The sequence below is a fragment of the Somniosus microcephalus genome, chromosome 3, assembly GCF_052327205.1.
Source record: "Somniosus microcephalus isolate GS21.2 chromosome 3, FLI_Smic_1.0, whole genome shotgun sequence".
In the NCBI taxonomy this organism is placed as follows: domain Eukaryota; kingdom Metazoa; phylum Chordata; class Chondrichthyes; order Squaliformes; family Somniosidae; genus Somniosus; species Somniosus microcephalus.
The window spans coordinates 147,347,120-147,365,154 of record NC_140989.1 but is presented as its reverse complement, the minus strand read 5'-3'; the positions used below and the strand labels follow the sequence as shown (position 1 = coordinate 147,365,154).

General features: G+C 44.4%; 1 protein-coding gene across 5 annotated transcripts in view; it reads right to left on the bottom strand.

Annotated features, from left to right (window-relative positions):
• Nucleotides 1-684: 684 nt before the first annotated feature.
• The window catches only part of fermt1 (FERM domain containing kindlin 1), a 151,267-nt gene continuing 133,916 nt past the window's right edge, over nucleotides 685-18,035 (bottom strand). For 4 of the 5 annotated variants that reach the window (XM_085981715.1, XM_085981716.1, XM_085981718.1 and 1 more), the window contains 2 exons: nucleotides 2,933-3,074; nucleotides 685-1,596 (listed from right to left, as the gene is read on the bottom strand). In XM_085981715.1, coding sequence (XP_085837841.1) covers nucleotides 1,423-1,596; nucleotides 2,933-3,074 — 316 coding nt within the window. In that variant the 3' untranslated portion in view covers nucleotides 685-1,422. Of the gene's footprint in view, nucleotides 1,597-2,932; nucleotides 3,075-14,200; nucleotides 14,342-18,035 lie in introns of those variants that run through there. The other variant, XR_015077549.1, reaches the window with a different exon arrangement.

Below are 18,035 nucleotides of genomic sequence, written 5' to 3'. Positions count from 1 at the left end.
GTTGAGTAGGTTGGGCCTCTACTCATTGGAATTCAGAAGAATGAGAGGCGATCTTATCGAAACATATAAGATTGTGAGGGGGCTTGATCGGGTGGATGCGGTGAGGATGTTTCTACTGATGGGTGAGACTAGTACTAGGGGGCATAATCTTAGAATAAGGGGCTGCCCTTTCAAAACTGAGATGAGAAACTTCTTCACTCAGAGGGTAGTAAATCTATGGAATTTGCTACCTCAGAGCTGTGGAAGCTGCAACATTAAATAAATTTGAAACGGAGATAGACAGTTTCCTAGCTGATAAGGGAATTAGGGGTTACGGGGAGCGGGCAGGGAAGTGGACGTGAGCCTAGGTTCGGATCAGCCATGATCCTATTGAATGGCGGAGCAGGCCCGAGGGGCCGTATGGCCTACTCCTGCTCCTACTTATGTATGTCTCTGCCCCTGAACAGGTATGACTCTCTGTTGGAACCCGGGAAGCCCAACTTCTACATTTAACTAACCCCAGAAATATAGCCTGGGTCAGCAAGGTATTTCACAGGTGGAAGTCCTTTCCTGCTCTAGATCTGCCCTAATCAAGGATAGGGGTGAAGGGCGGGGGCAAAACGCATATTTAACTCTGAAACCCAAACAGTATTTTATTAGCTGATATTTTGCATTTACTAAAGATAATCAATGCGAACAAAAGTGCACAGTGGTTTCTGTTTGGTCATTTATTTTTCACCTTTTCAGTAGATCTGTCCATGCAATGAGTACATTTTAATGTTAACATACAATGATTAAATAGTGACTGTTTTCCCTGCTAAAGAGACAAAGACTGCATAGAATGCAATATGACAATCACTTTAAAAGGTTTAACTTACCCAGCCAACACCGAATCTAATATACTGCATATAGTGTTGCCGTTACTGGTTGGAAAGCTTGAAATAAACACAAAATGTGTATATATAAAAATTACAATATACAGGAAACTTTGTGTTATCTGGAGGCGAACCGTCCGGCAAGCTCGAGCCACCGGCAAAAATCAGGAGCCGTTTTTTATTCTTTTCGTTTCTTTGCTTTTTTTGAACAGTCAAGCTCTGCAACGTCTGTAGCTAAGCAACAGCTTCAACTAGAGACGCTAGCCGACTGTTTAGAGGCTGTTGCTAAGCAACAGGGTTGTTTCAACATTAGCTCTGGAGTGTACGGCAGTTTTGAGGGAACGGCAGCAGCTCTGTCCCGTCGGTGCCGGACAGCACAAAGTTTACTGTAATGTATGAGTAGAATTTAGTCATTCCTATCGGTAGCTGTTGTATTGTAACATGTTACACTTGCATCTTGCAAATAATTCAGTTTTATTACTTTTTTGAAATCTTTGGCCGCCTTTTAGCAATAACTGTATTTTATATAACGAGGTTGTACCACAGTTCAGATTCTGTGTTTTTAACATTAATCCTGACCACCTGTAAGTTTGTGGAAGAGTTCTTCATCCAGTGTCTCATTTTGGTCCTTGGAACGAGTTGACAGAAATATATAACCGCCAATGTATTCATGGACGATCTTGCAGTCTGCATTGAGACATGTGAGTGCTATGGCCACACTTTGATCAAATTCAATTTCAACCTGAAATTAAAAGGCAACAGATTATTAGCGGTTTTGAGCTCATGCAGCAATTTCCTTTGAAATATGTGTTTCTTATATATAAATAGGTTCTGTAACTTTCCAGTAGATGGTGCTGTCTCTTCTAGAATTAATAAATTTGCAATAACTTTTATCACCCAGCAGTCATGTCAAAGTGGATGTTCCTAGTCTGTAAAAACACCTAGGATCCTTCTTCACAGCCTTCACAAGTTGACTTTAAAATATTATAAGCTCAGTTTACTCAATTTCCATTTAGATGTTTTATGCTTTCTGTAAAATTTGTAGAAATAGAATCATTGAATGAGGTCATCAGAAGGAGGCCATTCGACCCATCATGCCTGTGCCGGCTCTCCAAAAGAGCCATCCAATTAGTCCCATTCCCCTGCCCTTATCCCCTGCAAATTTTTCCCCTCCCAAGTAATTATCCAATTCCCTTTTGAAAATTGTTATTGAATCTGCTTCCACCACCCTTTCAAGCAGTGCATTCCAAATCATAACCCAATCAAAACCCTTCATGCTTTTTGTTAACAATTCAAATGTGTTTTATCAGAGCTAATGCTACTTAAAATGAGTATCCACTTTTTTATAGACCTACACAAATACCTGTAGTGCTTAAAAGTTTAAAATTATTATAGGAATAAAATTTGAATGTCTGCAAGAAGATTATTTGCAGCTTAGAAGTGTAATTTAGCACTGTCCATCATTCTGTGGCAAGCATTACATTTGTAAAAGCTTAAAATCAGAATGATGGCATCCTTCCCATTTTACTGTCCAGAGTGTAGACGTGTGGAGGTAGCAGCTTGTGTGATGCTGTCACTTCTGATATGGTATATCCTAAGTTTCAAGCACCTTGTTACTTGTTTTACATAGAATTACAATTTTACAAATATTTATTGGTCTATGAAGAGGGTAGTGGTAAACTATAGGATTTATATAGAAAAATAAACTTTTTAAATAGATCTGTGTAAAAGATGGCACAAGAATTACCAAGGCTATATACAAAATGGTTTGTAATTTTTCATTATTGCATTTAATTAAAAAAAAATTTTAATCACTTAACTTTTAGTTTAATCTAAGCAGAAAGATTTGTTTGATTTTTAAAAATGAAAACAATCCATGGAGTTGTGAGGAAGAGACATTAGAGATAAGATGCTTTGTGATGGAAATCTGTTAACCAGTAGTTCTTGCACTCATCCTCGTGCTTGGTTACAGAATGGCATTACCAAAGAACTGGTAGAAAGTCTCTTGGTTGGTTTGTGTTATGCTAAATATGCCTGTTATTTTTGAGATTGAGATGATAGGGTTACTTGTAACTCACCTGTCTGATTTCCCAGTTGACATTCCACTGCTTTATGTTGCTGTATCTCCATGTTATGATGGGATCTCTTGTTGCCATATCTATTCTTATTAATCGGTTGTAGGAAACCCCCAACAGTTCATCCTTCTTGGTTCCTCTGAATCTATAGAAGTGGGCAATTGTGTGAAATAGTTGGGTTTAAATAAGTACCAGATTTGCTTTCAAAATAAAGATGCTATCTCATAACATCCTTAACAAATTTTAAGTAATACAAACATAAAGATTCTACAGCATTTTTCTTTATAGGTAATAGTCTCGGAATATTTTGTTTTGAAGTATAACTCTGTTATTTATGGACCACGAAGCCTCCTTAGCTGAGCCTTCAGAGTACTGATTTCTAGATGCAAAATAGAATTTATGTATTACAATAGTACCCTGGAAGATGTTCAAATTTAAGAGGCTAAAATGTGCAGATTTAGAAATTTATTGCGTGTACGGAAACCATTGCGTGGAATCCTACTGATTAACATCAATCTTGCATGAGATGAAATTTCCTTCAGCACAACATTGGCAAATCTGAAGCAACCCTTTTCAGTTTTGGCCAGCACCTGCCTGCTGCTGGTTCAACTTCACTGATTTGCACAGCTACCAACTCAGGCTGAAGTAGGTGACATGCATCCTCGGCATTCATTGCCTACTTGCAACCTCGAAGCTCTAATGCATGCATTAATTCACAAACACAATTTAATCCAGACTCCATGGCCCCAGTTCCCTCTCGTACAAAGATCCCAGATGTATCACCCTGTCTAAAACGAGCCAGGCAAAATATGTAAATAATGGAACAATGGCCAGTGAATTTTAATATGGATACAAGTGTAAAGTACTGCATGCAAGCAGAAATAATAAGTGCCATAAGTATTCCATGTATGATGTTGAAATCGGTGAAGTTGAAAGAGATCTAGACATTTTAACAGATTTGACGCTCAATATATTCAATCACTGCACAGTAGCAATCAACAAGTCAGACAGAACACTCAATAATATAGTCAAAACAGGAGTACACATTGTAAGTAGTGATGCTCTGGTTAGACCATACTTGGAATACTGCTCTCCCTTCTGGTGAATGAGACGAAAGGGAAACACTCAAGCAGGTAGTGCAGAAACTAGCCACGAGATTGATTAATGATGGAAAGTGGAGAAACCTGAGCTTTTCAGTCCTGAAGGTGACTGAGAGTTGCTAGAAACATAGAAGATAGGAGCAGGAGTAGGCCATTCGGCCCCTCGAGCCTGCTCCGCCATTCAATGTGATCATGGCTGATCATCCAAATTCGGTACCCGGTCCCTGCTTTCTCCCCAGATCCCTTTAGCCTTAAGAAATATATCCAACTCCTTCTTGAATATATTTAATGAACTGGCCTCCACCGCCTTCTGTGGTAGAGAGTTCCACAGGTTCACCACTCTCTGGGTGAAGAAATTCCTCCTCATTTCTGTCCTAAATGGCCTACCCTTTATCCTTATACTGTGTCCCCTGGTTCTGGACTCCCCGACCATCGGGAACATCCATCCTGCATCTAGTCTGTCCAGTCCTGTCAGAATTTTATAAGTTTCAATGAGATCCCCTCTCATTCTTCTAAACTCCAGCGAGTACAAGCCCAATCTCTCATCATACGTCATTCCTGTCATCCCAGGTATCAGCCTGGTGAATCTTCGCTGAACTCCTTCCATGGCAAGAACAACCTTCCTCAGATAAGGCGACCAAAACTGCACACAATACTCGAGATGTGGTCTCACCAAGGCCCTGTACAACTGTAGCAAAACATCCTTGTTCCTGTACTCAAACCCTCTCGCTACGAAGGCCAACATACCATTTGCCTTCTTAACCGCCTGCTGCACCTGCATGCTTACCTTCAGCGACTGGTGCACAAGGACACCCAGGTCTCGTTGCACTTCCCCTTCTCCCAATCTATTGCCATTTAGATAATAATCTGCCTTCCTGTTTTTTGCCATCAAAGTGGACCACCTCACATTTATCCACATTATATTGCATCTGCCATGCTTCTGCCCAATCACCCAACATGTCCAAATCATCCTGGAGTTTCTCGACATCCTCACAGCACACACGCCCACCCAGCTTTGTGTCATCTGCAAATTTGGAGATATTACATCTAGTTCCCTTGTCTAGATCATTAATATATATTGTGAATAGCTGGGGTCCAAGGACCGATCCCTGCGGTACCCCACTAGTCACTGCCTGCCACTCGGAAAAGGACCCGTTTATTCCAACTCTTTGCTTTCTGCCCGCCAACCAGTTCTCTATCCAAGTTAATACCTTGCCCCCAATCCCATGTGCCTTAACTTTACACGCTAATCTCTTATGCGGGACCTTATTGAAGGCCTTCTGACAGTCCAGATACACCACATCCACTGGTTCTCCCTTATTTATTTTAACAGTTACATCCTCAAAAAATTGCAGTAGATTAGTCAAGCATGATTTACCTTCTGTGAATCCATGTTGACTTTGTCCGATCCTGTCACTGTTTTCCAAGTGCTCTGCTATTACATCTTTTATAATGGACTCTAGCATTTTTCCCACTACCAATGTCAGGCTTACTGGTCTGTAATTCCCTGTTTTCTCTCTACCACCTTTTTTGAATAGTGGGGTAACATTAGCTACCCTCCAATCCATGGGTACATAACATAAGAAATAGGAGCAGGAGTAGGCCAATCGGCCCCTCGAGCCTGCTCCGCCATTCAATAAGATCATGGCTGATCTGATCCTAACCGCCAATCTACTATCACTGAACCATCTCCTGAATCTAACAGAATTAGACACACGAAATAGGAGCAGGATCAGGCTACATGGCCCCTGGGCCCGCTCCGCTACCCACAGGGCCATGACCGATCCGAACCTAGACTCATGTCCAAATTCCTGCCCGTTCCCCATAACCCTTTACTTCTAGGAAACTGTCTATTTCTGTTTTAAATTTATGTAATGATGTAGCTTCTACAGCTTTTTGGGGCAGCATATTCCATGGACCTACCACCCTCAGTGAAGTAGTTCCTCCTCATCTCAGTTTCGAAAGAGCAGCCCCTTATTCTAAGACTATGCCCCCTAGTTCTAGTTTCACCCATCATCGGGAACATCCTCCCCGCATCCACCCGATCCAACCCCTTCACAATCTTATATGTTTCAATAAGATCGCCTCTCATTCTTCTGAACTCCAATGAGTAGAGTCCCAATCTACTCAACCTCTCCTAATATGTCCATCCCCTGGTACTGTTCCAGATTCCATCGAATGTTGGAAAATGATCAGCAATGCATCTATTATTTCTAGGGCCACTTTCTTAAGTACCCTTCAGGCCCTGGGGATTTATCGGCCCTCAATCCCATCAATTTCCCTAACACCATTTCCCTACAAATACTGATTTCTTTCAGTTCCTCCCTTTCATCAGACCCTATGTTCCCCGGCATCTCTGGGAGGTTATTTGTGTCCTCCTTTGTGAAGACAGAACCAAAATATGCATTTAATTGGTCTGCCATTTCTTTGTTCCCCATTATAAATTCCCCTGATTTTGACTGCAAGGGACCTACGCTTGACTTCACCAATCTTTTTCTCTTCACATATCGAAAAAAGCTTTTACAGTCAGTTTTTATGTTCCCTGTAAGCTTACTCTCATATTCTATTTTCCCCTTCTTAACTAATCCCTTTGTCCTCCTTTGTTGAATCCTAAATTGCTCCCAATCCTCAGGATTATTGCTTTTTCTGGCCAATTTATATGTTCTCTCCTTGGATCTTATGCTATCCCTAATTTCCCTTGTTAGCCACGGTTGAGTCACCTTTTTTGTTTTATTTTTGTGCCAAACTGGGATGAACAAATTCTGTAGCTCATCCATGCGATCTTTGAATGTTTGCCATTGCCTATCCACCGTCAACCCTTTGAGTGCCATTCCCCAATCAATCCTACCCAACTCGCTCCTCAGGCCATCATAGTTTCCTTTATTTAAATTGAGGACCCTAGTCTCTGAGTCAACTACTTCATTCTCCATCTTAATGAAGAATTCGATCATATAATGATCGCTCCGACCCAAGGGGCCTCGCACAACAAGATTGCTAATTAATCCTTTCTCGTTACATAATACCCAGTCTAAGATGGCCTGATCTCTGGTTGGTTCCTCGACATATTGGTCCAGGAAACCATCCCGTAAACACTCCAGGAATTCCTCCTCCACAGTATTGTTACTAATTTGGTTAGCCCAATCTATATGTAGATTAAAGTCACCCATGATGACTGCTGTGCCCTTATTGCACGCTTCTTTAATTTCCCTTTCAATGCCATCCCCAACCTCCGCCTTACTGTTTGGAGGTCTATATACCACTCCCACTAACGTTTTCTGCCCCTTGGTATTTCTCAATTCTACCCATACAGATTCCACATCATCAGAGCTAATATCCTTCCTTACAATTGTGTTAATCCCTTCTTTAACCAATAATGCTACCCCACCTCCCTTTCTGCCTATCTTTCCTGAATATCAAATACCCCTGGATGTTGAGTTCCCAGCCTTGGCCATCCTTGAGCCACGTTTCCGTAATCCCAACCAAATCATATTTGTTTACCTCTATTTGTGCAGCCAATTCATCCACCTTATTACGAATGCTCCTCGCATTAAGACACAAAGCCTTCAGGCTTATTTTTTTAACGCTCTTAGACCTATTAGAATTATTATTTACTGTGGCCATGTTTGATTTAAACCGTTGATTTCTCTGACTGCCACTTTTGTTTTTCTCCTTCCTTTCTTTTGCTTTTATCCTTGTTTCCCTTTCCTCTGTCTCCCTGCTCAGGTTCCCAACCCCCTGCCATTTTAGTTTAAACCCTCCCCCAGAGCACTAGCAAACACACCCCCTAGGACATTGGTTCCAGCCCTGCCCAGGTGCAAACTGTCTGGTTTGAACTGGTCCCACCTCCCCCAGAACTTGAATCCCTCCCCCTGGCACCATGCCTCTAGCCACGTATTCATCTGAAATATCCTTCTATTTCTACTCTGTCTAGCACGTGGCACTGGTAGCAATCCTGAGATTACTACCTTTGAGGTCCTATTTTTTAATTTACCTCCTAACTCCCTATATTCAGCTTTTAGGACCTCATCCCGGTTTTTACCTATATCGTTGGTACCTATATGCACCACAACAACTGGCTGTTCACCCTCCCCTTCCAAAATGTTCTGCAGCCGCTCCGAGACAGCCTTGACCCTTGCACCAGGGAGGCAACACACCATCCTGGAGTCTCATTTGCGGCCGCAGAAACGCCTATCTATTCCCCTTAAAATAGAATCCCCTATTACTATTGCTCTACCCCTCTTTTTCCTCCCATCCTGTGCAGCAGAGCCACCTCTGGTGCCAGGAAGTTGGCTGCTGCTGCCTTCCTCCGATAAGCCATCCCCCCCCAACAGTACTCAAAGTGGTGTATCTGTTTGAGAGGGGGATGTTCACCGGGGACCCCTGCACTACCTGCCTGCGCCTAGTGTTCTGCCTGTGGGTCACCCGTTCCCTTTTTGCCTGTCCAACCTTTACCTACGGTGTGTCCAACTCGCTAAACGTGCTATTCACAACGTCCTCCGCATCGTGAACGCTCCACTATGCATCCAATCGCAGCTCCAGTGCTGCAATGCGGTCTGTCAGTAGCTGCAGCTGGATACACAATGAAAAGCAAAATTTGGGAACACTACTTCAAATTAAACCATGACAGGAGGACAAGGGGGCACAGATTCAACAGGGTCAAATAGGTAAAAGGTAAATCTAGGACTGATGTTAGGTAACACAAAGTGATCAACACACGGAATGCACCAGAGGGTAGTATAATGGAGAAAAAATTGAATGCTGAGGGGGAGGGATGATAGAAGCAGAAGTATATCGTGCTTCAAACTGTAAAATCTCCATCATATTCATTTAGACTGGCCAATTTATAGTGAATTTAAGATAAAATTCTGTTAGCTGCTTTCTGAAAGGAATTATTTCATTTTTGGGAGGGGTTAGTGGGACAATACCCAACTCTGCCTAGAGATGGCTGCTAGTTTCAGGGCGCAGGCTACCACCCAGTCTTCCAGATGGAAGTCATTACAATTTGAAATACATTAGAAATTCTCTTGTTTTTGGAAACATTGGATGCATGCAGATGGATAAAGGTCACAAAGAGTGATTCTTGGGACTAAGATATTTGATAGACCAGTCAGGTGTTAAACATAGAAAAATAGGAGCAGGAGTAGGCCATTCGGCCCTTCGAGCCTGCTCCGCCATTCAACATGATCATGGCTGATCCTCTATCTCAATACCATATTCCCGCTCTCCCCATACCCCTTGATACCTTGGGCCCAATTTTCTGGATCGTGCAGGAAATTTTTGGGTTCCCCAAATGTCGGGTTCCGACCTGGAAAAAAAATGGGTCAGCCAGCTGCATGCAATTTTCCCTCAAGTGGCCAATTAAGTTCCAGCGTGTGGGAACCCTTGCTAATTGACTATTTTCAGTCAGAAAGCCCCACAGTATGATGTCATCATTCGTGGTGCTCTCAAGGTCCACAGCAAGCATTGCTTCCTCTGTTGGCTTCCAAACGAACCATGCAGGATGGCAGAGGAGCCTGCAGCAGCTGTGGCCAGTGCCAGACCCCGAGCTGCCTCCAAATTCGACGAAGCTTCACTGCAGGCATTATTGGATGGGGTTAGGGCCCACAAGGAGGTCTTCTTCCCTAGGTCAGGCAGGAAGAGGCCTCCCACTGAGACCAAGGCTGCATGGATGCAGGTGTCAGCAGATGTCAACTCGCTGGGAGTCACCAGAAGAACCTGCATACAGTAACATAGAAACATAGAAGATAGGAGCAGGAGTAGGCCATTTGGCCCTTCGAGCCTGCTCCGCCATTCAATGAGATCATGGCTGATCATCCAAATTCAGTACCCTGTCCCTGCCTTCTCCCCATATCCCTTGATCCCTTTAGCCTTAAGAAATATATCCAACTCCTTCTTGAATATATTTAATGAACTGGCCTCCACCACCCTCTGTGACAGAGAATTCCACAGGTTCACCACTCTCTGGGTGAAGAAATTCCTCCTCATTTCAGTCCTAAATGGCTTACCCTTATCCTTAAGACTATGATCCCTGGTTCTGGACTCCCTGGCCATCATAAACATCCTTCCTGCATCTAGTCTGTCCAGGCCTGACAGAATTTTATAGGTTTCGATGAGATCCCCTCTCAATCTTCTAAACTCCAGTGAGTATAAGCCCAATCGACACAATCTCTCCTCATACGTCATTCCTGCCATCCCAGGTATCAGCCTGGTGAATCTTCGCTGCACTCCTTCCATGGCAAGAACGTCCTTCCTCAAGTAAGGCGACCAAAACTGCACACAATACTCAAGGTGCGGTCTCACCAAGGCCCTGTACAACTGTAGCAAGACATCCTTGTTCCTATACTCAAACCCTCTTGCTACGAAGGCCAACATACCATTTGCCTTCTTGACTGCCTGCTGCACCTGCATGCTTACCTTCAGCGACTGGTGCACAAGAACACCCAGGTCTCTTTGAAACGATTCCATGACCTTCACCGTACAGGAAAAGAATGAAGTTTCCAACACCCTCAGCCTGATCCCCATTGCCTTTCCCCACCAGCACTCAGCTTTAGCACACTCTTCCTCCACATCCCACTTCACAGTCACATCCATGCACCCTTACCCATTTCATCTCTCTCTATGCTCACATTCACATAACTATTCCACCATGCAGCCCTCACACTCTGATGCTTTGAACACAGCTGACAACACACAGGGAGGGCCCTTGGTCTTGCAGCCTCATACAATCTTTGTCTCCCTCTAAGTATCTATGCTATGCAATCTCTACACTCACTCCTTCCTTCTCACTCAAATTCCACCTGTCTCCCTCATTGCAGGAAAAGAGAACTCACAACAACAGAGAGCGAGAAAGGACTGGAGGAGGCCAACCCTCAGTAGCCCACCTGACCCCCTGGGAGGAAGGAGTGCTGGAAATTGTTGGGGCTGATGTGGCAGCGGAAGTTGGGGAAGGAGAGACGGGGGCAGTCCCGCAAGCTGGTGACAGAATAGTTTGCCATCTCTCTCATTGACATAGCATAAGTCGCTGTTATGATTCTGAAGCTACATCATTTGGACTTATGAACATCTGCCAACTCCAATGTGTATGTAACCTTGGCATCACATCTCTAACTCCTTCCTCTACTCCCCCACAGGACCATCCAGAGCCCCCGTCCCCACTGTGGAGGAGGAAGAGGCTGTGCAGCCAGACTCCTCAGAGGAAGCTCCAACCTCTGAGGGCGCAGCGTCAGCAGAAGTAAGCGCACCCAGCACCAGCGCAGACACTCACACCTCGGGGGGACCTTCGGGACATAGAGTAGTGTTGTCACCTGGTGTTTCACAGCTCACAAGTGAGCCTCAGCAGATTCTGGAGACAGGGACAGCAGTGGAGAGTCCTCGTCGGAAGGCGCAGGACTCTGCCAGCTCAGCTCAGCTGCGCTGCATGTCGACCCTCTACCTCTGGGTCCATCCGCAAGAGGAGGTGATGGATCTCCATGCACAGATGCAGGAGTCTTTGGCAGGTTTTGTCTCCAGGGTTGCTGCGAGTGTGGAGCAAATGGAGGAGTCCATAGCGACCATGAGCAGAGCCTTTGTGGAGTCATTGGCGCATGAACGCATCACCATGGAAAGATTGGCAACCTCCATGGAGGAGATAAGTCGCCAGGGTATGGAAAACATGGTGAGTGCTCATAAGAGAATGACATCTCTTGAGGAGTGATGGCCATCTATTGAACAGAGAAACCAGACCTTCATGGAAGTCCTTCTGAGTAGGACTGCCAGTGCAGATACGGGTCCCCATGCCCCCCTAATGCGCAGCAAGGTGCTCTCAAGCCACTTCCAAGCGCTGGCCCCTTCTGACCTGTGCAGCTTCAGGTGAGTGAGCAGCAGCCTGGTGCTCCTATTGCTGATCCTGCTGTTCCTGGTTCTGCTGCTGCCGCCTCTGCTGCTGGAGATCCTCTAATGGCAAGGAGGGAAGGAAAAAAAGGCGTCCCATGCTTCTGGTAGATGCCTCCGCTGAGGAAGCGCTGAGTGAGGGTGGCGAGAGGGGCTTCCCAGGAGCTCACATTGGAGAAGTGTGTGAGGTTCCAACCTTCCACAGCTGTGCCTAAGCCTTGAACAAGTAGCCCCAAGCCTGCAACAAGGTCCTTCAACATACAAATGCTCTCCGATTAAATCTCAGCTTTCCCGAATGACTGCAGCGGAGAGCAAGCAAGCCGGGATGCTTCACGCCAGGTTTCATCAGCAGGGTTCTCCGCAGGCGTGTTTAGCGTGGGAAACCCTTGAAAATAGCAAGGGCCCCTTAAAATGGCATTAAACATGCCAATAATTGCTGATTAGGGTCCCGACGGCCAGTCCCGCCAGCGGCGGGCGGGACTGATTCGGGTCGGAGAGAAACGGCGGTCCGAAAGTCGTACGGGGCGGGGAATCAGGCGGTGGGGGGGGGAGTCGCGACCCCGTTTTTGCTATTTTTCCCCGCCCACACCCCTGAAAACCCGCCCAACGGCTGGGAGAAAATCAGGGCCCTTGTGTCTAGAAATCTATCTATCTCCTTAAATATATTCAGTGACTTGGCCTCCACAGCCTTCTGTGGTAGAGAATTCCACAGGTTCACCACCCTCTGAGTGAAGAAATTTCTCCTCATCTCACTCCTAAATGTCCTACCCCATATCCTGAGACTGTGACCCCTCGTTCTAGACCCCCTAGCCAGGGGAAACATCCAGTCTGTCTAGCCCTGTCAGAATTTTATGCATTTCAATGAGATCCCCTCTCATTCTTCTAAACTCTAGTGAATACAGGCCTAGTCGACCCAATCTCTCCTCATACGACAGTCCTGCCATCCCAGGAATCAGTTTGGTGAACCTTCGTTGCACTCCCTCTATGGCAAGTATATCCTTTCTTAGGTAAGGAGACCAAAACTGCACACAGTACTCCAGGTGTGGTCTCACCAAGGCCCCGTATAACTAGTAAGACATCCTTGCTCCTGTACTCAAATCCTCTTGCACTGAAGGCCAACATATCATTTGCCTTCCTAACTGCTTGTTGCACCTGCATGTTAACTTTCAGTGACTAATGTACAAGGACACCTAGGTCCCTTAGTACATCAACATTTCTCAATCTATCACCATTTAAATAATACTCTACCTTTCTGTTTTTCCTACCGAAGTGGATAACTTCACATTTATCCACGTTATACTGCATCTGCCATGTATTTGCCCACTCACTCAACTTGTCTAAATCGCCTTGAAGCCTCTTTGCATCCTCCTCACAACTCAATCCCACCTAGTTTCGTGTCGTCAGCAAACTTGGAAATACTACATTTGGTTCCCTCATCCAAGTCATTGATATATATTGTGAATAGCTAGGGCCCAAGCACTGATCCCTGTGGTACCCCACTAGTCACCACCTGCCACATCGAAAAAGACCCATTTATTCCTACTCTCTTTCCTGTCTGTTAACCAATTTTCAATCCATGCCAGTATATCACTCCCAATCCCATGTGCTTTAATTTTGCACACTAACCTCTTATGTGGGACTTTATCAAAGGCCTTCTGAAAATCCAAATACACATCCATTGGTTCTCCCTCATCTATTCTACCAGTTACATCCTCAAAAAACTCCAGTAGGCGTGTCAAACACGATTTCTCTTTCATAAATCCATGTTGACTTTGTCTAATCCCGTTGATATTTTTTAAGTGTCCTGTTATCACATCCTTTATAATAGACACTAGCATTTTCCCTACTACTGATGTTAGGCTAACCGGTCTGTAATTCCCTGTTTTCTCTCTCCCTTTTTTAAATAGTGGGGTTACATTTGCCACCCTCCAATCTGCAGGAAGTGTTCCATAATCTATAGAATTTTGGAAGATGACAACCAATGCATCCACTATTTCCATGGCTACCTCTTTTAGTACTCTGGGATGCAGATTATCAGGCCCTGGGGATTTATCGGCTTTCAGTCCCATTAATTTCTCCAGGAAAGATAACAAAACTATCCAAATGCCAAGAGTCAGCAGTTTGTGCTCGATCTGCCCAAATGCAAAGATTGATATAAAAACCATGTCTACATATCTAGTGAGAGAACTGCTTTGATTTAGGAACCCAAAACGCTGTGTGGAGAAATACAAGTGCTTGCTTCAACTCCATGATTCAATATTACACTGAAGAAATGGGACTCCGTTGGTAGGTGTGTGCCCACCTTTCAATCTTCAAAGACATTGGGGATAAATGGCTTCAGTGGAAAGGAAAATTGGGCGGCGTGTATAACAGTTGGTCAATCTGCAATCGCTAGTTTTCTGATTGTGCCCAAAGTGGAAATAGCCCCCATTGCTAAAAGGTTCTGAAAAAAAACGCTTAAAATTTTAGACATTTGATTATTTTGTTTTTGAAAACATATTAAAGTAGGTTGCAAGTCAAGTATTGTACTCTGAATTGTCTGCTGTATAGTCTTTCTGTAGTAAAATATCATGCAAATAAATAGTTTTAGCCTGAACGACATGGTCTTGCAGCATGGTGTTTTCCACCTTTTTTGAAGTGGAAAGGAATGCTTGGTGAGTAGCCTGAGTAACAACTGGTGCAAAAGGTGACAGTAAAAAGGGTAATTATTAATACTTTGGTACATTGCTCCTGTTCACTGCATTATTAATGGTGTACATTTCTGATCATATTGGGCCTAAATCTGGCTCTGGAAACTGAATTTGTTGTGATTACAAATAGACTTTGGGCTCTCTCCCAACAAGGTGACTGACTTTCAGGTCTTTCATAGAAACATAGAAAATAGGAGCAGCAGTAGGCCATTCGGCCCTTCGAGCCTGCTCCGCCATGCAATGAGATCATGGCTGATCATCCAAATTCAGTACCCTGTCCCTGCCTTCTCCCCATATCCCTTGATCCCTTTAGCCTTAAGAAATATATCCAACTCTTTCGTGAATATACTTAATGAACTGGCCTCCACCGCCCTCTGTGACAGAGAATTCCACAGGTTCACCACTCTCTGGGTGAAGAAATTCCTCCTCATTTCAGTCCTAAATGGCTTACCCCTTATCCTTAGACTATGACCCCTGGTTCTGGACTCCCCGGCCATCAGAAACATCCTTCCTGCATCTGGTCTGTCCAGGCCTGACAGAATTTTATAGGTTTTGATGAGATCCCCTCTCAATCTTCGAAACTCCAGTGAGTATAAGCCCAATTGTCACAATCTCTCCTCATACGTCATTCCTGCCATCCCAGGTATCAGCCTGGTGAATCTTCGCTGCACTCCTTCCATGGCAAGAACGTCCTTCCTCAGATAAGGTGACCAAAACTGCACACAATACTCAAGGTGTGGTCTCACCAAGGCCCTGTACAACTGCAGCAAGACATCCTTGTTCCTATACTCGAACCCTCTTGCTACGAAGGCCACATACCATTTGCCTTCTTAACCGCCTGCTGCACCTGCATGCTTACCATTTATCCACATTATAGTGCATTTGCCATGTTTCTGCCCAATCACCCAACCTGTCCAAATCGTACTGGAGTTTCACGACATCCTCCTCACAGCATACCCTCCCACCCAGCTTTGTGTCGTCTGCAAATTTGGAGATATTACATCCAATTCCCTCGTCCAGATCATTAATATATATTGTCAACAGCTGGGGTCCTAGGACCGATCCTTGCGGTACCCCACTAGTCACTGCCTGCCACTCGGAAAACGACCCGTTTATTCCAACTCTTTGCTTTCTGCCCGCCAACCAGTTCTCTATCCAAGTTAATACCTTGCCCCCAATCCCATGTGCCTTAATTTTGCATGCTAATCTCTTATGCGGGACCTTATCGAAAGCCTTCTGAAAGTCCAAATACACCACATTCACTGGTTCTCCCTTATCTATTTTACCAGTTACATCCTCAAAAAGTTCCAGTAGATTAGTCAAGCATGGTTTACCTTTTGTAAATCCATGTTGACTTTGTCCGATCCTGTCACTGCTTTCCAAGTGCTCTGCTATTACATCTTTTATAATGGACTCTAGCATTTTCCCCACTACCGACGTCAGGCTTACCGGTCTGTAATTCCCTGCTTTTTCTCTACCACCTTTTTTGAATAGTGGGGTAACATTAGCTACCCTCCAATCCATGGGTACTGTTCCAGAGTCTATCGAGTTCTGGAAGATGACCAGCAATGCATCTACTATTTCTAGGCCCACTTCCTTAAGTACCCTAGGATGGAGATTATCAGGCCCTGGGGATTTATCGGCCTTCAGTCCCATCAATTTTCCTAACACCATTTCCCTACAAATACTGATTTCTTTCAGTTCCTCCCTTTCATCAGACCCTATGTTCCCCGGCATCTCTGGGAGGTTATTTGTGTCCTCCTTTGTGAAGACAGAACCAAAATATGTATTTAGTTGGTCTGCCATTTCTTTGTTCCCCATTATAAATTCCCCTGATTCTGACTGAAAGGGACCTACGCTTGACTTCACCAATCTTTTTCTCTTCACATATCTATAAAAGCTTTTACAGTCAGTTCTGGATGGATGAGCAATGATGGGCTGAATAATTTTCCCCATCTGTACCTATCTTGTGACCTTGTCAAAATCCACTGACTCCAGAATATTGACAAAGTCATTATCCTAATTTTCAAATCCCCACGTAGTTTCATCCCACCTTATCTGAATAAGTTTCTCCTGTATGCCCTCGGCCTTACCTTCGAGTCTGGTTTACTGCTTGTCCCCAGTTACCCCACTTCAACATCTGAGATTGTTCTTTGTCACTATGCCCCTGCCCTTTGGAACTGTGCTCTCAAGTCACTTTGCCTTGCTGCTTCGCTCCCTTCCTTCAATCACCTCTTAAAACCCTCTCTAATGTGAGTCTGGTTCCCCAATTAATCTTTCCAACTTCCAGCACAGCGTCCTCCTTTCCTCATTTTGAAGTGCCTAGAGACATTACTAGTAGCGAGGGGTACTATTAAAATGCGAGTTGTTGATCACTTTTGAGATCTTATGAGTTTGAAAAAAAAGAAATGCTCAAATGCCTTAACTAAAAAAGTGCAGATGGATTTGGATAGATTAATATAACTTAATGTACAAATCTTTTTGATCTTTAATGTTAGAACACCCATGAAGCAATGCAATAGAGCTCCAATGCCTCATTATATGGAGTGGTAGAATACAAGTTAGTGCCTACAATTCTCCCAACAGTGGGATTCTAGTCTCATTTGTGTTGCTAAAGGGAGGCAGTGAGTAGAAGTCAAATGCTTCGCCATAGAGGGAGAATTGTTCTGGCACTGCAGTGGGTCATTTACAGGTAGTATTTACAGTGTCAGCTTTGGCTCAGCTGGTAACACACTCGCCTCCGAGTCAGGTGGTTATGGGTTCAAGTCCCACTCCAGGGACTTGAGCACATAAAGCTAGACTGACACTCCAGTGCAGCGCTGAGGGAGTGCTGCACTGTCAGAGGTGCCGTCTTTCGGGTGAGACGTTAAACCGAGGCCCCGTCTGCTCTCTCAGGTGGACGTAAAAGATCCCATGGCACTATTTCGAAGAAGAATAGGGGAGTTATCCCCGGTGTCCTGGCCAATATTTATCCCTCAACCAACATAACAAAAACAGATTTTCTGGTCATTATCACATTGCTGTTTGTGGGACCATGCTGTGCGCAAATTGACTGCATTTCCCACAGCAAGGTCCCACAAACAGCAATGTGATAATGACCTTTCATCAGACCCTATGTTCCCCGGCATCTCTGGGCTGTTATTTGTGTCCTCCTTTGGGAAGACAGAACCAAAATATGTATTTAGTTGGTCTGCCATTTCTTTGTTCCCCATTATAAATTCCCCTGATTCTGACTGCAAAGGACCTACGCTTGACTTCACCAATCTTTTTCTCTTCACATATCTATAAAAGCTTTTACAGTACTTCATTGACTGTAATGCGCTTTGAGATGTCCAGTGGTCGTGAAAGGCGCTACATAAATTCAAGTCTTTCTTTTAGTAATGACACTGGGCTGTCAACATGTTGTGAAGATAGTTTGTGGGCAGAGGTTCTGTTTTATAGTGAAGT